At 43.6% G+C, this 23,079-nt stretch overlaps 1 protein-coding gene across 1 annotated transcript; it reads right to left on the reverse strand.

The window, feature by feature from the left end:
• Positions 1-417: 417 nt before the first annotated feature.
• Positions 418-11,802, reverse strand: slc6a1b (solute carrier family 6 member 1b; the record flags this gene model as incomplete). The annotated part of the gene is made up of 14 exons (XM_080545942.1): positions 418-525; positions 2,465-2,632; positions 3,136-3,236; positions 3,931-4,033; positions 6,735-6,866; positions 7,187-7,299; positions 7,645-7,769; positions 8,626-8,729; positions 9,085-9,219; positions 9,502-9,634; positions 10,388-10,497; positions 10,754-10,854; positions 11,126-11,257; positions 11,565-11,802. The coding sequence occupies 14 exons, from the start codon at positions 11,800-11,802 to the stop codon at positions 418-420; spliced, it is 1,803 nt and encodes a 600-aa protein (XP_080402068.1).
• Positions 11,803-23,079: the final 11,277 nt, after the last annotated feature.

Consider the following 23,079-nt stretch of genomic DNA (forward strand, 5'->3'; position numbering starts at 1 on the left):
CAATAATACTTTTTTTCCCCTTTTTTTTTTTTACTAGATTAATTACTTGTCATTATCTTAAATTAGCACAGTAGTGTTGAATCACATTGGGCCTCCAAATTTAAATTATAATTCAAATTACAGTAATTCTAGGTCACATTTTAGAAAGACTAACATAATTTTTTGCATATGAAATACAAACTATCACAAGAACATTGTCGGGTAGTTTGTTTTTCCTCTTCTTCTTCTTTTTAATATTTATTTTTTTACAAACAAAAACAAATCAAATGAAAAAACAAAAAGTGTAATCAGGTTGGTCACATGTTCCCCCTGGAGGTAGGTGATTATATTTCAGACATGAAAGTCCTTGGTCTCGCTCAACCATGATTACGTTATTCTGCATGAGACTTGGCCTGGCATTGGATGGGTGGGTGGGGTTTATATGTAAGCCTCCTCATTGGCTGGGTTGAGGTTCTCTGTCTGCTGCTCGGGGCCATTCTCCTGGGCTTTCACTATTTTGATTGGTTGGATCATTATCCTCAGTCGCTGTAATGAAGGACACAGGTATGAGAAACATCCCACACGCAACAGTGGAGACTCGCATGGAGTGCTAGACTCGCATGACAATCATATATGTGACTTCATTTAATTTCAAGCCTTTATTTCAACTCGGGACCACTGAGGGAGACCCTCATTTTCAGTGGGGCGAGTCCACAAGGATATACATATACAGTGCAACAATATTAAACACACATTTCAACAAAGATCAAACAAAGCAGGTACAAATAGATAAGATGGGAGAGAGTCTATCTTAAAAGTGCTTTGTAGCAGGTTTCAGGAGTGTGGAGCAGCAAATAAGAAGGCAGTCTTTCCACGTTCTGTACGCATACTGGGGACCTCTAGAGCAAGCCAATCATTTGATCGAGTGCGGTAAGGGCCAAGATTCTGATTTAACGATACAGAAATGTACGGTGGCAAATTCCTAAGAAGCGCCAGACACCAATGCCTATTTGGCCTCATTCCCAGGGATGACCAACCAACCATGTTATATATGTTGTTATTATATGTTATATAAAAGACAATGGTGAGTGTTGGAATTAGCACCTGTTATAAATCTAAGGGCAGAGTGATAGAGTGGCGTTAGCGTTGAAGACGTAGCATGTCTATAGATCACATCACCATAGTCCAAGACAGACCGGAGGTTACAGACATTGCAATTTTTGGTCTTTTAGTAGATGCCTTTATCTAAAGGGATACAAATACATTTGACTAAGTAAGTAAGTCATTTATCCATCAGTCATAGCAAGAAAAAGTAATCTACGCTTGGGCCAGGGACCATTGGCAGTCATAATGTTAGAAGGATTTCTTACTCTACCGACATTGGGGTAGACAGACATTGTGTTTCGTTGGCAAATTCAACACGTTTTTAAAAAAATAGTTTCAGGTTTTGGTTTTAGGGAACTATCATATGCAGAACAGTCGTTCCTCTGCCTTATGAGATTCCAGTGACAGGAGCCCATTCGCATGGATAAACATCTATGTGGCAGATGCAGCCAAAAGGCTCGTTTCTATCTGCGGTCCCTGGGCAGGTGTGCAGTTACTGTATCGTTATGTAAGCAGTATCATGCTGTAGCTCGCTAAGCGTTGATGAGAGTGGACCTCTGTCTGAAGCACTCTAATCAACCCACTGATTGCTACAATTAGGCAATCAGAAGTCAGCTGCTTGTCGCTACTGACAACCAGAGCGCCGCAGCAAATCCATCAACGGCATCAATAGCAATCATTGCTCATTTAGCTAAAGCTGCAGCTACACAGAGGCCCTGTCACACACCCGTCTCTCTGTACCATAAACCTCTGATCTATCTAGAACACACCTGTCTCAGTCTGTAGAACCTCTGATCTATCTAGAACACACCTGTCTCAGTCTGTACCATAAACCTCTGATCTATCAGAACACAGGCCAGTATACGCTTGCAGATCATTGCAAATCAAACACACTTCTGAAAGTGCAGTGTAGAAAGCTCCTATAGGCCATTGATTGAATACGGGCTGAATATTTTCAATCTAAATCTAGCGTCGCAAAACACATCTTATGCAGTTGAAGGAAATCCAGTCTTTGAGCTAATAGTTTAGCTTTAGTGTATTCTGTGGATGAATGCCTTGCAGCCTATGCTTGGAATTTTCCTCTGTTGTCATTTATATCTGTCCCATTATTTAATCATAATCAGCTGTTGAACATAATGTACAGTGAGTTATAAATATAATGGACTTGGGGCGCTTGGTGGCGTAGCACACTAAGGCGTCGTCAGCCATGTAATCGCAGGGTCCCCAGTTTGATTCCGGCCGTCGACATATCCTGCATGTCGCCCCTCCTCTCTCTCACCCATCTATCCTGTCAATCTCTACTGTCTCTATCCCAATAACGCAGAAATGCCCTAAAAACATATTTTAAAAGAATAAATCTAACGGACAGAGAGAAACGTACCTCTTTATACGTGCCCTTGAGCGTGAGGAACATGTAGACCATGTATCCAGGTATGAGCAGCATGGAGGAGAGAGCCATGCACCAGCCCACTCCCTGGCCCCAGGCCGGGAACACGTAGTTGTTCAACTTTAGGGGAACCATCTGGACGGCACTGAACAGGAACACTCCCTGAGAGAGAGAGAGAGAGAGAGAGAGAGAGGAGAGAGAGAGAGAGAGAGAGAGAGAGAGAGAGAGAGAGAGAGAGAGAGAACAGAAGAACCAGACACCTCGTCATGACACAGACCTAATATCCCAGGATAACCAGAACATCAGACAAATCAACATCAGACAAATCAACATCAGACAAATCAACATCAGACAAAGTTGTCAACTTAGAGGTTAACAGTTGAACGATACCGATGGGTTTAAATAGATCCTCACTGATCTGTGTGAAGAGAGTACTTACTGTCCCACTTCAAATAAATGAATCACTTTGAAGTGCATAAGCCTTCAAAAACCCTTTCTAAGACCTACGGTACTAGTACTTCTAACCTCTCTGAGAGAAAGGAAGATCAACCAGCAGACCTCTCAGCACAGAATCATGTCTAAAAGTCTTTTGAAGGGTTTATAAATGCCTTATAACGGGTTAATAAAGGCTTTATAAAGCAGTGATAGAGTAGGACGGTACTTACACCAACGATGAGGGGAGTGAAGACCACCCAGCAGAGCTTCCACCACACGCAAGGCCTGTGGCCAATCATCTCCTCAATGTTGTCATAGAACCTATCCACACCTGAAACACAATGTTGTCACAGAACCTATTCACACCTGAAATGCAAGACATTTCTTTTCTGAAAGTGCAGATTGTAAACTTTCAAATGATGTGTCATACATTGAAATCAGAAAATAGTTGAAGAAGATATGGTTATTTGAATGTTGGAACACCTCAAACCAAATACCTGAGAAAATCGCTCTAAATCGAAACAGACGCGTTTGCTACCATCACGTTGGTAGCTAGCTAGCAGCTAAGAAAGAACACGCTATGAGAATCTAACTGCATGTTTAGCACATCACAACATTCGGAAAACACATAATTACATGATCACACAGTTGCTTTTGTCATAAACTTGTTTACAAGCCATGTATCACTAACCCAGTAGCCATGAAGCAGGACGGCAGACGATACAGTGAATCCAATTCACAAATTATAAGTATTTAGTGATCCTAAGACTTTTGTTATATTGAGTGGTCTCTTAAGCCCTTAAACTTTCATAATATGTATTATTATTTTTTAAAGAAGCTTCTTGGTCATTTGTGAGACTTGATGATTGCCGGCATGCAGACCTTTTCACTAGACCGTGTCACATATGTTAAATAATCTGAACAAGAAACTGCATTACCCCATGAGAGAGAGAGCTTTGTCGTTTAGTCGTTAAGTCAACGGTTGTTCAGACAGGAGCACCGTGGCTCTGAGTGACATCACTCACCATAGAACCAGGAAATGGAGACGCACTCGAAGAACACCAGGAAGAGCAGGCACATTCCACTGGCAGAGTAGTAGTCAAACAGCTTGAACACATACAGTCCGCCCTGGTGGAGGAGAGGAGAGAGAGAGAGGGAGTAAGTGGAGGGAGAGAGAGGGAGGGAGTGGAGGGAGAGGAGAGAGATCGAGGGAGTGAGTGGAGGGAGAGACGGGAGAGGTAGAGATAGAGTGAGTGAGTGGAAGAAGAGATGGGACACAGGCCACTGTGGGGGAGGAGAGAGAGAGAGAGAGAGAGAGAGGGAGAGAACAAGTGATGAACGTGCATACAGGCCATCGTGGCAGAGAGGAAAAGAAAGAGAGAGAGAGCGAGTGATGAACGCTCACAGACGAGGGGAAGAGAAGAGAATGACTGTGACGGCTCAAACTGGTCAGTCGGAATAACGGGCGACGCGAGAGCACCAGTGGACAGAGCTGGTGACCTCTGCCTGTGAGGGGTGGGAGGGGGGATTGCTGGGGGGGCAGTGAGGGGACGGAGGGGTGGTGAGGGGACGGAGGGGCAGGGAAGGGGCTGAGGGGGGCAATGAGGGCACTGGGGGGCAGTGAGGGGCCGGAGGGGCAGCGAGGGGACGAAGGGGGAGGGAGGGGATGGAGGGACAGTGAGGGGGCTGGGAGGGAGCTGGGGAGGGGGCAGTGACGGGGCTGGGGAGGGGGCAGTGACGGGGCTGGGGAGGGGGCAGTGACGGGGCTGGGGAGGGGGCATTGAGGGGACTGGGGAGGGGGCAGTCAGGGGGCTGGCAGGGCAGTGATGGGGCTGGCGGGGTCTAGTGAAGGCCAGGGTGCAGGACTGGCAGGGCATCCCAGCAGTGATTAGGGTGATCGCTTCAGTCCGAGAGAAGAGGGCTGCAGCAGAGACATGAATCCTGTGTGACGGATGTATTGAGAGGCTGCAGAGCCACTAAGGCGTTTTGTAGCATTGTAGTTTTGTAGTGTTGTATCATTATAACGTTGTAGTGTTGTAACATTATAACGTTGTAGTGTTGTATCATTATAACGTTGTAGTGTTGTAACATTATAACGTTGTAGTGTTGTATCATTATAACGTTGTAGTGTTGTAACATTATAACATTGTAGTGTTGTAACATTATAACATTGTAGTGTTGTAACATTGTAATTTTGTAGCGTCATAGTTTTTTTTACATTGTAGTGTTTGTAGATTTGTAGCATTGTAGCGCTGTAGTTTTGTAACATTGTAATGTTGTAACATTATAGTGTTGTAGTGTTGTGACGTTGCAGTTTTGTAACATTGGAGTGTTGTAACACTGTAGTGTTGTATTGTTGTAACATTGTAGCGTTGTAGTTTTGTAACATTGTAGTGTTGTCGTTTTGTAACATTGTAGTGTTGTCGTTTTGTAACATTGTAGCGTTGTAGTTTTGTAACACTAGTGTTGTAACATTGTAGTGTTGTAGTTTTGTAACACTAGTTTTGTAACATTGTAGTGTTGTAGTGTTATAACATTGTAGTGTTGTAGAGTTGTAACATCGTACTAGTCGTAGTGTTGTAACATTATAATGTTGTATTGTTGTAACATTGTAGTGTTGTAATATTGTAGGGTTGTAGTGTTGTAACATTATAACATTGTATTGTTGTAATATTGTAGGGTTGTAACATTGTAGTGTTGTAACATTGTAGTGTTGTAATATTGGAGTGTTGTAATATTGGAGTGTTGTAACATTGTAGTGTTGTAATATTGTAGGGTTGTAACATTGTAGTGTTGTAACATTGTAGTGTTGTAATATTGTAGTGTTGTAATATTGGAGTGTTGTAACATTGTAGTGTTGTAATATTGTAGTGTTGTAACATTGTAGTGTTGTAACATTGTAGTGTTGTAATATTGGAGTGTTGTAGGGTTGTAGTGTTGTAATATTGTAGTGTTGTAATATTGGAGTGTTGTAACATTGTAGTGTTGTAATATTGGAGTGTTGTAACATTGTAGTGTTGTAACATTGTAGTGTTGTAACATTGTAGTGTTGTAACATTGCAGCGTTGTATCAAGCAGGGGGCTGGAGAGAAGGGGCTAGGATATGACTGGGTCAGTGAGTGTATGACTCGGTCAGTGAGTGTTGCAGAGCAGTAAGTGAAGTAGGTGGTTCAGGAGAGAAGAGTCTTTGACCTCAGAGCTGGACAACAGAAGACATCTCCTTCGTTTGGGCTCCAGGAATGAGTTAGGATGTAGTTTACTATACAGCTTGTGAAGAAACTACAGAATATTCTGAGGATATGCAAAGAACACAGATTTTTACAATTCAGATCGAGAGAATTCATGAAGAGTAGTCAGAAGTAGTTATGAGACAATGAATACCCTGCAGTCACACTTCTCATATTCACATAATCAGATGACTCAGTGGTCCTCCGAGGGCCTGGCAGGGACAGAAGGTGATAATCTCCTGCTTATCTGCTGAAGGCATTTGCTATCGTCCAATGGGAGGTACAGAAGGGCACCACATGTTCTCTGCATCAGAACCAGGCTTGGTAGAGGACCTTCACTCAGCATGGTCCGCACTTCACTACTGTACGAGCCACCATGTTGGCTTTAAGACGAGGGCTTTTGAAATAGATAGTAGCCTGTCTGGCTAACCTAATTAGCCTACTTTCTCCTACGTTCTCTCCAGGACTAGAAATAGAGATTCAATGGAGATTATCTATTGAATACTTTTTTAGTCCAGGCCTATAGCCTTAATCTACTCCATGAAATCAAGTTGAACGACTTCACTACCAATCGGGTGGAGTTTCCGGGTGGCTCCGTTTACCTGCGTGATGTTGGACAGGCCGATGATGTAGGAAACGAGGCAGACCCCGGCGATGAAGAGTTCTCTTCTTCCTCGGAGCGCCCGAGGGAACTCGTCCACCAACGCTGTGATGAAGCCCTCCACCGTGCAGAACTACAACAACACACACGCGTCGTTAGATACGTACTGGAGCACCAGAGGAGGCTGGTGGAGGTAGAAATTTGATCATTTTGATGCATGGAATGGAATGAGGAATGATATCAAATGCGTGTGTTTGATTCCGTTCCATGCATCAAAATGAGCCCGTCCTAACTCCACCAGCCTCCTCTGAGTAACAATATATCTGATGCTACGACAACCAACACACACACACACGCACACACACACACACACACACACACACACACACACACACACACACACACGCACACACACACACACACACACACACACACACACACACACACACACACCTGACTGTCGATTCCCAGCATGAGCAACATGGAGAAGAAGAGGATGGCCCAGAGAGGGGAGACAGGCAGCTGGGTCACTGCCTCAGGGTAGGCCAGAAACGCTAACCCGGGACCTGGGACACATTAAGACACGATTACCAACCATACACCTCTCATTTCTGTCAACAATGATAACCAAAAAGATACATTCAGACACGATTACCAACCAAACACCTCTCATTTCTGTCAACAATGATAACCAAAAGATACATTCAGACACGATTAGCAGCCATACACCTCTCATTTCTGTCGTGAATGATAACCAAAAGATACATTCAGACACCATTACCAACCCTACACCTCTCATTTCTGTCGACAATGATAACCAAAATACATATCACACACAAGATATTGTCTCAAGTGTTTTTTAAACGAGCGCTTTAAGTCGCATTAAGATCGATATCGGCCGCGATTTTTACCTGACGCCGCCACATCCGCTATGGGCCTCTTGGTCACGTTGGCCATGAAGCCCACGATGGAGAAGATGACTAGGCCAGCGAACATGCTGGTGAAGGAGTTGATGCAGCAGACGATTATCGAATCTCTGCATGGGGGGGGGGTGGACAAAAAAAGCGCAGGGAAGGGACGCTGTATTGTTACAGCCGATAGCGATTCCTTATCTACACAACCACATTGGGAGGGAAAGTCATTTCGCATTCAATGGCAAGCGCTGCACAGCCGATAGCACAGCGATAGCACAGTAGCCTCTATTGGCCCATTTGTTTCCCCAAATGGGGGCCTTGCCAGATTCAAGATGGAGGGAGAGAAAGAGAGACAGAGAGAGAGAGAGAGAGAGAGAGAGAGAGAGAGAGAGAGAGAGAGAGAGAGAGAGAGAGAGAGAGAGAGAGAGAGATGCAGTGGGGTGCTCTGGCAGCTGACAGATTATGTTTACTGTGTCTGTCCAATACGTCGAGAGAGGACATTCTGAACGGAGTACGATCATCTCTTCACTGACACCACAGCTTCAGCTAAAGGGGATCCTCATCAAAATTCAAATCTCTGTCTCTCTTCTTTCATCGTGTGTGAATAATATTATCTACAGTAGTACTGTTATGTTTGTTATCTTCTGTAAATACTTGGTTGCGTCCTTCATTTCCATACAGGGACAATACACATTGAATTCGTGAGCTTAGAATTATAAGGTTCTATCTCCGTTTAGGGTAGTTCTGAGATATCTGAGCGTCTTTTTACATCCCATTATGTTTTGTGAGATGGAACCTTTGTATTTTATGAATTACTAACTAAAACATTTCAACATTTTAAAAATAACACCACACAGGCATTAACAAACACCTAATGGATCAGATTATGTAAAAAAAACTCAATTTTGACATAAATGGAGATAGAACCTTATAATTCTAACGACACGATTGACTGAGAACGGCGTGATAATAGCGAACCTGTAGACGTTGTTATGGAAAGGATTGTAGCTGCCCAGGGCGATCAGAGAGCCCAAGCCCAGACCGTAAGAGAAGAAGATCTGAGTAGCAGCGTCCAGCCACACCTGAGGGAGCAGAACCAGAGAAATAGAATCTATTATGTAGAAATAGAATGAGTTCTATTATGTAGAAATAGAATGAGTTATATCAACGAATTTATATGTCTATGCTCAAAACAACCTGCAAAAAAAAAACATCTACTGTAGGTTACTCAGTCTGTCTATAACATCACTATAACAAGGTCAGACACGGGTCCAATTGTTTCAAATAACTGATCAGAACAAACGAACAGAACCAATGGAAAAGTCCCAATGGAAAAGTGCAAGCGAACCACAACAACAATCATTTAACACACCGTCCACCTCGAAACACGTTCAGATATTTCACACGCGGGATGTGTTGTTACTGCTGGCGTGTTACCTCAGACTCTTTGAGCTTGCTGAACTCGGGGGTGATGTAGAAGAGGATGCCGTCGACCGCGCCGGGGAGGGTGACCCCACGGCAGAAGAGGATGAACAGCATGAAGTAGGGGTACGTGGCTGAGAAGTACACCACCTCCACGTACAGACAAGGCAGAAAGAAAAGCCGATGAAATAATGCATTATTAATCAGGGAGATTTTGCCAGATGAGTATGCCAGATGAATCCGCTTCAGGAGAAAGATAATGTGAATATGATAATATGCTATATGCCATCACGTGTGTGTGTGTGTGTGTGTGTGTGTGTGCACGCGCATGTGCGTCTGTGTGTGTTTGCATGTGTGTGTGTGTGTGAAACATTCCTAGGCCTCTGTTGAAGGAACAAGCATCATATGGAGAAGGCCCCAGCGAAGCCTTACCTTCCCAGTCCAGCTGACCCCCTTCCAGATGCAGAAGTAGACCAGCACCCAGGCGATGGCCAGCGTTATGGCCAGAGGCGCCCTGATCTCCCCCGGCTTCTCCAGGCCGTCTGTCATCTGATGCATGTTACGTCTACAACACAGAGGCAAATTAGTGTCTTAATAGCCCATACGGGCTGCATTGACACTGAAATCAATCATAACAAAGGAAAGACACCATTACTCCTTGTTTGCTAGGAAAATACTCCCATCACTTTTCTCTCTTACTACTGTTACCTCTACTATGACATTGTTACATCTAGAACTGTATCACTAATCCATCCATTTGACAGTGCTCCATTATTTGTACTGAACCAATTTTTCAAGAGAGACTTGGTCCAGGACAGCAGCCTAACCCCAACCCTAACCCAGACAACACTAACCTAACCCGAACCCAACTCTAACCCCCTAATTCTAACCCAGCCAACCCAACCCTAACCTAACCCTAACCCAGCCAACCTTAACCTAATCCTAACCTAGTCAACCCTAACATTATCCCAACCAACCCAGCCAACCCTAACCTAACTCTAACCCTAACCCAGCCATCCTTAACCTAACACTAACCCAGCCAACCCTAACCTAACTCTAACTCTAACCCAGCCAACCCTAACCTAACTCTAACTCTAACCCAGCCAACTCTAACCCTAACCCAGCCATCCTTAACCTAACTCTAACCCAGCCAACCCTAACCCAGCCAATCCTAACCCAGCCAACCGTAACACAGCCAACCCTAACCTAACGCTAACCCTAACCCTAACCCTAACCCAGCCAACCCTAACCTAACTCTAACCCTAACCCTAACCCAGCCAACCCAGACCCCTGACTGTAAAAGAGAGTGTGGTCTTACTCCCAGAACTCCTGCACGGCGCTGGTCAGATTGGCGGTGTTTCCGATAGAGTAGTTAGAGAAGCAGCGGTCAGTGTTCCATTCATTGTCACATGACTTCCATGGAAGCTCCTGCAATAAACACCATGTTTCTCACACCATGTTATTTGTTTTTCTTCCCAAATTCTCTCTCTCCTCCTCCTCCTCCTCCTCCACATTGCAACTCCAATTGGGACATTTGGTCTGATGTTTATCCTTGACAGGTGAGACGCAATAACATCACATGTTTATCAGTGCTCTTGTTTCTTCTCTTAAAGAGCTCATTTGACTCTATTTTCTTCAGTGAGTTTTACTGGTAGAAAAAATATCTAGTAAATGTCATACTTACAGTGGTAAAGGAGTTCCAGAGATAGTAAATGGCCCAGGATATGATGACTATGTAATAAATGTTTAGCCAGAAAGAGAGCATTGCTGCAGCCAAACCCACTCCTGAAAGAGTGACATTAGGAATGACGTGTTAATCTCTATTCTAACAAGAACATCAAAAATAAAAAATAACATGCTTCCCTCACACACTAACTGTCAAGGTGCATAGTAACAGTTTCATTTAGGGAAAGGGTGAAAAGGAGAGCACACAATGAGAGAGAGTACACAAAGACAGAGCACACAAACAGGACAAGTATACACATCGTATTTGTATTCCGTTTTTATGGTCAATCAGCAAGACCGTCTCATTTATTCAGCTGGTTAGCTGGCCTACCTTTGAACATAGGAGCGAGTTTCCACACCCCCAGTCCCCCGACGGACGTGTACTGGCCAAGGGCCGTCTCCAGCAGAAACAGGGGCATTCCAGCAAATATGAGGGTCAAAAAATATGGAATCAAGAAGGCCCCTGGATAGAAGGTGAAGAGTAAGGTCATGTAAAAAAAGTGAGGCATTGCACATACCATTAACATTTAAAATAATCCAGAGCTATAACAGATATTTTTGTTTTTACATGCGCCTCAAATCAAGAGATCTCGGCGTATAGGTCTAGGCGTTGTGCGCGTAATTACGCACGGCACAATCGCGACGGGAGAAAAAAAACACTTGAGGAATTTAGATTATTTAAATGCCGATTGAAGGATCGAGTTTTTTTTTTTTGCTTCCTTTTGTTCTGAAACGTGGGAAAAATGCCCAACATCTGTTGATTACCGTACCTCCTCCGTTCTTCCCGCACAGATAAGGAAATCTCCAGACATTCCCGAGTCCAATCGCGTATCCAACACATGACAGGAGAAAGTCAAATCTTCCACTCCACGTTTCCCTCTCGGGAAGTTCCTTTTTCGTCTTCTGGACTTTCACCACCAAGGTTTTGGGTTTGTCATTAGTCGTAGGAGCCTCGTTCACCTCGGTTAACACGTGTCCGTCCGAGGCTTTAGTACCGTTAGTCGCCATGTTTTTGGGTTTCGCAGGAGTCCTGAACGGCACACGGGAGATTTCAGCACCAGTCCACGTAGACAGCAGTTTCGCGGTCCGTTACCCGGCCCCGGGACCGTAGGTTCGGCAGGAGATCAGGAGAAGCTTGGAGCAGCAAGGCAGCTGGGAAAAGCGAATCTGGAAGGAAAAAAAATGTTTTTTTTTTACAACAGACTCAACAGAGAATTTTATTAACAACAGACTCTAATGAGTTCATGTCAAATGTCCTTCAAATTAACATCAATTCCATCGAACACAGTTATTAAGACTTCAGTCCAATGAATGGTTCTGACTGCACGGGATCAAATGAGGACCTTTGGGACGTATTTTCACCTTTGAGAAAACGTCGTTATTCTAAACATCTTACGAATACTGTCTGAACATTTAACACATACTGCAATAGCCTACTGGGCCAGCACGTCGGAGAGGAGAGGTCATTTAACACATTAGGGGGTCGGCGACGACAATCACTCTCCAATTAATCCTAAATGAAGGGTTAATAAATTATGAACCTAACCAAACGTATAACCTAAATGAATAAAATATAAACTAGACAGAAATATACAATATTGTTCGATATTTTATTAAGAAGAATCAACATAAAATATAGACTGTTTTCCGTTGATATATGACAGTAAAGTGATTGATTGTCACATTTAAAGCGTTTCATCAGCATATAGCATATAGTTACCAAAACAAATGTGCGTAATTGTGGATACACAATGTCTTGATTTTTCTTGTCCTTTTTTTTTTTTTTTTTTGCAATTCTAAAATCAAAATCAAACTTCCAACATTGTCATATAAATATAATCTTCCGTCGTCTTTTCTCCCTTCTCTATTTTGGCACGTAAGAAAAGAGACGACATGTATTCAGTTGAAGTGAGACAGAAAACCCGTCGCCAACAAAAGAACCCGGCGAGCGCAAAGCTTTACGCGTCCGGCATGTCTTACAAAAATACATTTAATGATATTCTATGACTTATAGAATGTATCGTGGGTATAGATTAAGGACACATTTTTAAAATATATATATATACGATGAGGAAGCTTTAAGAAAATGAATATTGAATATCCAACACAATTATTCTGTGCACATCACCTAAAAAAACCATTCAACTCCACAGGCGCTCCAACGACATATCCAAATCGGTTCTACACGGTTTTACGCCCGGTTATGAATTCCCAAAACATTTTTTCTCACACATTATTAAAAGTAGATTCTCGTACTTACAAAAAAAAAAAATTCGCACTGCCAGCCAGAATTCCGTCGACGGTAATATCCGTGCGTGGATTCGTCCAAAAAAATAAAAAGTTGTAAGTGCGCCCTTGCAATTCTACGTGCGTAAACCACCGAAAGCCCTTTCCATGTGAAGATCGGGAACAAAACTATTATCCTGAGGGGTGGAGAAAGGTGAAGAAAGTGTCTTGGAGGGGTGCTGTCCAGCGGTGAGTGGTGCTGAAAGGAGAGACAGAGAGAGGGAACGGAGAGAGGAGTAGCTTCTCCGTGCGCCACCGTCTAACTTCAGCGAGCAGACCCGTTACACGGAGCACGAATGCACCCCACACTCATCTACATAGCGTCAATGTCATCTGAAAGTCGACCCTCCTCCCCGTGCCCAGCATTTCCTCCACTGAGATCGCACTCGAGCATCCCCTTGTCTCAACGTTTTATATGGTGACTTTTTTTTTTTTGGGTAATCAACTTCTGTTTTTTTTGTGTGTGTGTGTTTTTCTCTCACCAGCGATTGATAGGCCCACTCTCACACCGTTGATACCTACGTAATGTAGGCCTAATATGACATTTTTGCAATGCCTGACCGTTCAAATAGGCGACCTCAAAGTTATGTCACTATAACCCAAACTCCCTCCACGCAGAAAAGTAAGTAAGTGATCTGGTGATGCGATTGATACTTCGTGACGTTAGAATTATAAGGTTCTATCTCCATTTTTTGCAAAATTGAGTTTTTTACATAATCTGACCCATTAGGTGTTTATTAATGCCTGTGTGGTGTTATTTTTAAAATGTTGACATTTTTGAGTAATTCATAAAATACAAAGGTTCCATCTCACAGAACATAATGGAATGTAAAAACTTTGACGCTCAATATCTCTGAACTGCCCTAAACGGAGATAGAACCTTATCATTCTAAACGGAGATAGAACCTTCTCATTCTAAACGGAGATAGAACCTTATCATTCTAAACGGAGATAGAACCTTCTCATTCTAAACGGAGATAGAACCTTATCATTCTAAACGGAGATAGAACCTTCTCATTCTAAACGGAGATAGAACCTTCTCATTCTAAACGGAGATATAACCTTCTCATTCTAAACGGAGATAGAACCTTATCATTCTAAACGGAGATAGAACCTTATCATTCTAAACGGAGATAGAACCTTCTCATTCTAAACGGAGATATAACCTTCTCATTCTAAACGGAGATAGAACCTTATCATTCTAAACGGAGATAGAACCTTATCATTCTAAACGGAGATAGAACCTTATCATTCTAAGCTCACGATGTTAAGAGGCATTTTCCTGCTGGTAGGCATACCAAAACGAACACAAAAGGCCATGGTGATATCAAGATTTATAGTATAGCCTATTGTATTCTCAATCGTTTTGTTGGCCTATAAAGGCTTGACACCCCGCCTCCACCGTTTGACCCCCGAACAGACGGCGGTGAATAGGCGATGTTATGGCAGAGTAATTTACTGTAGCGAAACAAACAATTCCGAAATGGTAGATTCCGAAAATGATGCCAATCGTTCTGTGGTTCCTGGCGAAATGTGATAAGACAGCTCGTCAAGAAAGTGCAGTCTGGAGGCGTGAGATAAATTGAAAAAACTGCGCTTATAATCTTCTTAGTCCCGCGGTGTCTCCTGAAATAAATAAAATACCCCTGTGAAAGGTTGTGAATGAACACAGTTAATGCAAAACATTAATAGTGTCTCACAGAGGGATTATCGACTTATTGTGGGTCTTAGTTGTGAGTTTTTTGAGTCTCGGAAAAGTATAGAGAAACATTGAACAACACAAATACACACATCGAAAGAAATGCCATTCTCACCCAGCTGGAGTAACGTGTGTTTTTCTCAACACACATGGAATTCAAGCGAAATAGCAAAAGGGGAACCAAGCCCCTTAAAAACAATGTTGTTGTTACAGTCGAACCTACAGCCATATCACCTAAGGTCGACTGTGTTATTGTTTCTGTCTCCACCACAGACTTGTCGATGCATCTGGTCTGACAGGCCTTATGGCATCAATCAACACTCAGTCACTCAACCTTACCACATCTATGACATCTCCAGTTGACTATGTATGGAGACAAAGAAACAGCAATGTAACTTTAATCTTCTGTAAAACTGTCCACCCAGGACAAGATTGTTTCCTTCCTGTGTACAGACAGTTGTCATGTACCTAAATCAGCAGTCATGACAGGTCGACAACATAGCATCGGTTCGTTCATTATTATGACAGTGCTATCTAGCTGAAGGTTCAAGTGAAGTGCAGGCTCCTTAAAACAAACATAGCTGGTTGACCATGAAGAAAAAGGTCCCCCAAAAAGTTGTTGTTTCTGATCTTCTCAGACAGAGAGGCAGCCTTGGAGAGGCTGGTTCTGTGAAAGCATTCAGCTGTAGGATCTGATACTTCCAGTAACGGCATGCAGGGGCAGCGAAACCCTGGCAGATGGCGAGCCAATGAGGGGTGAGCTAACCTACTAATGATACCTAAATGAAATTTAGCATTTCCAATCCCATCTGGTGTGCAGGCCCTGCGGGGATGGTGGGGGGAGGCCGGTGCTGGGGGTGGGCGTCAGACATGGCACGGGTTGGTCGACCGACCTGCACCGAGGACTCAAAAGATTGGCAGTCATTGGTGGCCCACCTGATTGTGCGAGGCGTGCAGTGAACCCTGTAATTGCAGATGGTGGCAATAATCTAGCTGCAGTATCCTTTCTCTTTCTCCCTCTCTCTCTCTCTCTCTCTCTCTCTCTCTCTCTCTCTCTCTCTCTCTCTCTCTCTCTCTCACACACTCTCTCTCTCTCTCTCTCGCTCTTTCTCTCTCTCTCATTCTCTCTCTCTCGCTCTCTCTCGCTGCCACTTATGCTGCTCTGTTACAGGCAACAACGCAGCAGTGAATCACCATTGTTGTAGTGGAAAGCAGAAATGCAAAGTTCACACACTCAGTCTTTCAAGGTTCTTTTGTAAACTAGATCATCTACATGACGGTTAAATTATGTAGTGGGCTAGACAATATACATGATGTTTAGAATATGTAGTGGGCTAGACAATATACATGATGTTTAGATTATGTTGTAAACGAGACCGTCTACTGTAGTTGACATTTAGATTATGATGATTGATTTATTCCCAATGAATGGTAAAAGCTAAAAATATCGGCTGTATTTTAAACACACACAATACAGGTACATAACGTTTAAAACTGTATACCTAGAAACCCTAACCCCAACCCTAACCTTAACCCAAACCCCAACCCCAACCCTAACCCATAGCCCTGTAATCTTGAGAAGTTCTCTAGGGCCCAGATGACCCACACCCCTTTTTTATATTTTTAGTTCTGACTCTCAAGATACATACAAAAAAGAAAGACTTTTGTGTCATTCATTGTGTAACACATGAGAGCATCGAACTGACAAAACGAATCATGCAAATCGTGTCCTGAGCTTTGGAAGGGAGGTCACCACCCCCCCTCCCTCGTTACCGCTCTGCAGCAGACCATACTTAAAGGATGGCTTCCTGTGCACAGCTATTTATACTGATGTCGACTCCACTGAGATGTAAATGCCATGTGTCTCTGGGACTCTTTCCTTTGACAAAAATAAAAAGAACCCACTGGCTGTCCATGAAATTTTATTTCAGAGAACGTATTAATTCAGCGATATGGTCAGTTCTTCAGTGAATAAAGTCAACTTTAATGCCAATATTAGCCCACTGGAAATCCTATCGAACAAAGCCTAAATAGCCTGCCTTTCTGCGATGTAGAATCTAGTTTATCTGACAGTATGTGTATGTTGGTTTTCACTTCATTCACAGCCTCTTGGCTGGGTTGGCGATCACATTACTGTGAGAGAGGCACAGCTTTCCCAAAGCCTGCTTTCTTCCCCTCCTGCCAGAGAGACACAGGAATGGGTGTCACAACTAGTTATGTGTGACAGTGGCAGGCAGGCAGGCCAGAGAATGCTGTCTGCTCTTCATTGGTAAGGCAGTCAGGTAGGCTGCAGCAGCCAGCCCTCTAAGAGGGGCTCATTACTGGGTTTGGGGTTTCCGCTTTCTGTGAATGGATGGAGACAGACTGGCGTGTTTGTTGCCGGGGGTGATATCAACACAATTACCCAGGATCCACTTGTATAGAGAGAACACAGGACCCAGGCTAAACACAGGAGGGCCCAGGCTAAACACAGGAGGACCCAGGCTAAACACAGGACCCAGGCTAAATACAAGAGGACCCAGGCTAAACAAACACCAACCTCAAGTTTCAGTTTCAAGTTTCAAGTTTCTTCATTGAATATTATTTTTGCAGATTGTGAAACTGAAATACAAGAATATTTACAGTCACGTCAACATCAATGAAATGAAATACCACATACAAATATAAAACACTAGCTGCCTTTTTCCTTGTTTTATTATTTTGAAACTGTAAAGTAAAAAGAAAATAAATCAATCAATCTTGCTTTAAAATGTGATGAAATGTGTCATGTTTAACGTTGTACCATTTAGAGGTTAGGTTTGCTTCTTTTCACTTAGATATTAATTGTAAATGGCATTTTGACTATGGGTGCCCACTTTCTTGCTATGATTGATGGATCTTACTTAGACAAATGTATATGTATTTGTTGTAAGTCGCTTCTGCTAAATGCCAAAAATGTAAATGTAGATTAGATATGGATCAAAGGTTGAGTAAGAAAACATGTTGAGTGAGTCTGTGAGTCATTTCCATTTAATGGATCGAAAATGGTTTTGGTTCCCTTGTTTTGTGGGGAACACTGGGATATACTGTATATATTTTTAAATTTTATTTCCCAACCCGTGACGTAGCCCGTCCATAAAATGACTGAAACAGAAGTTTAGAACAGTGTTTAGAGGCATGCTGGAATGGAAATCTGAGTGTTTTTTTTTCAGCAAAAAACTTCAACATCATGTTTTGGGGAACCTGGAGACATACCTTAACATGTGAAAAGAGAGCGTAATAGGTTTCCTATAAAGTAGGTACAGCATCACTCAACTCACTTTCTTCCTGTCTCCCTTTCATACTAGGTGTTTATTACTGTCATAAGGGCTTTTTTATTGAGTTTGAAAGACATGATACAGGAAATTGAATCAGATACAACTTTGAAAGCCATATTTCTAAGGCTTAGAACTTAGCTGCATGTGTCTCTCTAATATCCGTTCATTTACGCCTGTGAACTAACTCATTAAGATTGTATGAAATGAAGCATGAATATGCTAATCAAAACGGATTTGCATATTGCATTCATAACCTGCTCTCACATAGACATTGTCTTTAGTATTAACAAAGGCAACACACAGATAAATCTCTCTGTTTTTCTCAATTTGTTGTTTTTAGCTTTTGTTTAATTTACCTTTTAGTCGACTAATCGTCTCAGGGTTAAGGGCCCTTGTGGAAATCTCTGTAATATTGTATCTCTCTAACACTTTACTATATGGCCTAGGAATCTCAAGAACACTTAGTAGTAACAGATACACAGGTAATAGCATTTTAGGTCACGTTCTTGAAATGCATTGAGCTTTGATAAATTAGTAATAATAATAATAACTAGACAGGGACAATTCCTGTGGAAATTGTGAAGTGTGCTTGCCCCCTCTCAAACAAACGTCTGAAACGTAAAAACTATTCATGTTTGGGCTTATATGTTGATATTTTGAGTGACAGTAAGAGTTGCTCTACGTTTCCATGTAACATTTTTGAATATAGACATACAATTGTAGCCGTGGGAGCAGTGTGCAAAATGTGTACAAAAAGTTCAAAAACCTTTTCTGCTCACTCTGTTCTCAAAGTTCCGCCATTGAATTTCAATGGCGATTTCTCTCCACAAAAAGTCTGTGTCTGTGTGTGTGTGTGTGTGTGTGTGTGTGTGTGTGTGTGTGTGTGTGTGTGAGTGTGTGAGTGTGTGTGTGTGTGTGTGTGTGTGTGTGTGTGTGTGTGTGAGTGTGTGTGAGTGTGTGTATGTGTGTGTGTGTTTTGGTCACCACCCTGCCCCCCCTGGCGAAACCCGGCAAATGTAGCTATAATAATAAAATATATGTACAAGAACAATAAGTGCTGCTTGCTACTGCAAGCACACTTAATAATAATAATAATAATAATACACTTTATTTATTTACACCTTTCATAAGAATGCAGCTCAAAGTGCTGTTTAATACAGCACAAAAGAACAGATGAAAAATTAAAACAACTAAGACATCAGCAATAAAGTGCAAGAGAAAGAAAAAAGAACAGATTAAAAACAACAGTGAATGATTATGAGCATAATAAAAACATACATTATCTGGTCAAGGCTAACATCAGGTGGGCCACTACCGCCTTTAACAGTTGTTGGTTTACAGTCAGATTCCTTACTACCATCCATGTCATGTAGTTTTAATCAAACATACATGCTTCCAAATATGTTCAAATATTCAGGACCATACGGGCCCACGTATGTAATTAACCTTCCGTTAATTAAATTATGTCTAGTTTCAGTTCTCAATATCATCTTCAAAGAAACCCAGGAGGAGGACATTCCGTATCTCTCTCAATAAGTTCCATCGTCTTTCATTTCAACGACAGACTTGGCTCTTACGGCTGCCGGCCTTTATCAGTAGTCTCATTTCCAGCCTCTCCTAAGCTAACAGCGGTTGTTATAACCTCTGGTGACGTTGTTATGACAATGTTATGACAGTGTTGCGTACTGTACTGGCCTTACGACAGAGAGAGTTGAGTGTACCGGGTTACTAGAGGTATGTATGTCAAAAGCAACTTGTGTGTTGACATTTCTCTTAAAATATCACATTCAATTAATTAGAATTTTTTGAGTTATGAACGTGAGTTATTATACTCTGTCAGGGGAGGCTGTGGGAGGTAGAAAAAGGAGGTTGGCTCATTGTAGTGCCTAAAACGCATATCAAACATCCAATTACATGCGTTACAATAAGCCCGTTTTCTGAGTTCTACCTCACCCCTCAACCAGCACCACCCCACCACCATAACCCCCACCATCACCACCCCACCACCACCACCATCACCACCACCATCACCACCACCATCACCACCACCATCACCACCACCATCACCACCACCATCACCACTCCACCACTACCACCAGCACCATCACCACTCCACCACCAACCCTCACCACTCCACCACCATAACCCCCACCATCACCACCCCACCACCATAACCCCCACCATCACCACCCCACCACCACCACCATCACCACCACCATCACCACCACCATCACCACTCCACCACCACCATCATCACCATCATCACCACCACCACCACCACCACCACCACCACCACCACCCCACCATCACCACCACCACCACCACCACCACCACACCCTCACCACCACCACCACCCCACCACCACCACCACCACCACCATCACCTGCACCACCACCACCACCATCACCACCACCACCACCACCACCACCACCATCACCACCACCATCACCACTCCACCACCACCACCAGCACCATCACCACTCCACCACCAACCCTCACCACTCCACCACCATCACCCCCACCATCACCACCCCACCACCACCCCCACCATCACCACCCCACCACCACCACCATCACCACCCCATCACCCCCACCATCACCACCATCACCCCCACCACCACCACCATCACCACCACCACCATCACCACCACCACCACCACCACCACCATCACCACCACCACTACCACCATCACCACCCCACCACCACCATCACCACCACCACCACCACCACCACCACCACCACCACCACCACCCCACCACCACCACCACCACCATCACCATCCCGCCACCACCACCACCACCACCACTCCACCACCAACCTCTCACACATCCTCCCTTCTACTGTCTCTATCCCAATAAAGCAGAAATGCCCTAAAAACTAAAAAAGAGAACGAATAGCACCTCATTCCTCCAGCCAGCCAGCCTGTTACCTGTGTGTGAGCTAACCTAGAGGCTCACTCTGCCAGCCAGTGAGAATAATGGAGGAGGACAGAACTGGATCCACCAGTCAGAGGTAATATTCCTACCTAATGGCTTTCTGGCAGTCTGAATCTATCACAGCCAGCTGGCTAGCTGCCTCTGCGTTCTGTGGGAGAATGGCTATATCAAGGAGCCAGAAATAGTGATGGGCTCATTTTTCTCAGCAATTTACATTGTTCACCCCCCCCCCCCCCCCCCGGAAGAAATGTGTTCCTGTTATCTGTGACAACATGATCAAAAGTATTCATCAAAAAATATAAATAAAGTATTTATTTTTAATGTTTAACAACAACAACCCGTTAAGGTAAATTGCCATTATTTGTCAAGAGACCTGCGCAAAACAACAAAGAAGGAACTCGACAAATACCACACTCCAGAGCCGTGTAATACAGCCCTTGAAATAACGACACACTTGTGTACGTACGCTTAGTTGTAACATTTTGCAGATGTGTTGCTAGGCAACAGGGGGCGAACGAGCGTCCTGTCCTGTTCGTCCTCCTATGGGCCTCCTTCGGCGACAGCTGCTGAAATAGGCTTCATTAAGTTTTATAGAATCTCCATTAAATGATCAGATTAGGGTTCTGGAAGGTTAATTTGAAAATGGTTAAGTCCTTGAATGCCTCTGCCTGTGTTTCGCATCAAGTGCGAAACAGTGCTCTCAGGATCGCACAGGGTATTGTTGCATACTGGTAAGGTATTGGATTGGAAGTATTGTTTTCAGTGTCATGATGGTGCATACTGCGCCATCAGACACATTATTGATTAGCTCCTTATTGATCATTTTCATCATTTGCTATTGATGAATATTCTGTCACTTAGCCATCATCGGTGAATTGACTTCTGCTGGTCTCATGTCTTGAGTGCCGTGAAATGAGTTATTACTCCCACAAAACAACTCGGCTATAAATAGTGCAACATATTAACTTGTCGGAGTCTCATGGGGGCTTGAATAGCTGTTGCTTTAGACATGGGGTCAGTTTCTAAAACGCTTTGTAGCTTGAGTCGTACTTAATTATCCGGATAACCCGATCGCTGAGAAACTGACCGCAGAGTAAAGTGGGCCAGTGTTTTTTCAGCGTAACAGTCAGAACCAGAGTGATCCAGTCCAGGGGAGGCTGGTGGAGGTAGAAATCGGAGGACGGGCTCATTGTAATACACAGAACGCAATGAGGAATGGCATCAAACGATTTGACAACATCCCTCATTCCATTCTATGCTTTACAATGGAATGAGGAATAGTTTCACACACACACGTCTTTGATACCCTTCCTCATTCCATTCCTTGCATTACACTGAGCATGTCCTCTGATCTCTACCTCCACCAGGCTCTCCTGGAGCCAGTCCTGTGGTAACATCATAGTGTATGGTGACATCATAGTGTATGGTAACTGGAGCCAGTCCTGTGGTGACATCATAGTGTATGGTGACATCATAGTGTATGGTAACTGGAGCCAGTCCTGTGGTGACATCATAGTGTATGGTGACATCATAGTGTATGCTGACTAGAGCCAGTCCTGTGGTAACATCATAGTGTATGGTGACTGGAGCCAGTCCTGTGGTGACATCATAGTGTATGGTGACATCATAGTGTATGGTGACTGGAGCCAGTCCTGTGATAACATCATAGTGTATGGTGACATCATAGTGTATGGTGACTGGGGGACAGTTATTAGAACAGCATCTCCCTGACTCTCCCTATCTACACGCACACCTCCGACACTCTCTGGACACACACTGTAATCATCCCAAAGGGGTGTTATCTTTAGAACAAGCTCTCAGCGTACGAGTGGAGTGGAGAGTGGAGAGAGACTCACCCCAGAGAGACCGACTCGATAAAGTTCCTAACCCTGCGTGGCTTCAAAACAATGGAAGCCCTAAGTTGTCACACTCTCAGACTGCAAATATGTCCTCTCTGGGATCTACCTACTGGTCGACATTTTGGGGGGGGGGCAGAGAGACCTGTGTTTGTGTCCGGCTGACTTTGGCTCACTGTCCAAGGAGGGCCTGGGGGGGACGACGACTAGC

Source organism: Nansenia antarctica (assembly GCF_963989245.1).
Source record: "Nansenia antarctica genome assembly, chromosome: 15".
Classification (NCBI taxonomy): Eukaryota; Metazoa; Chordata; class Actinopteri; order Argentiniformes; family Microstomatidae; genus Nansenia; species Nansenia antarctica.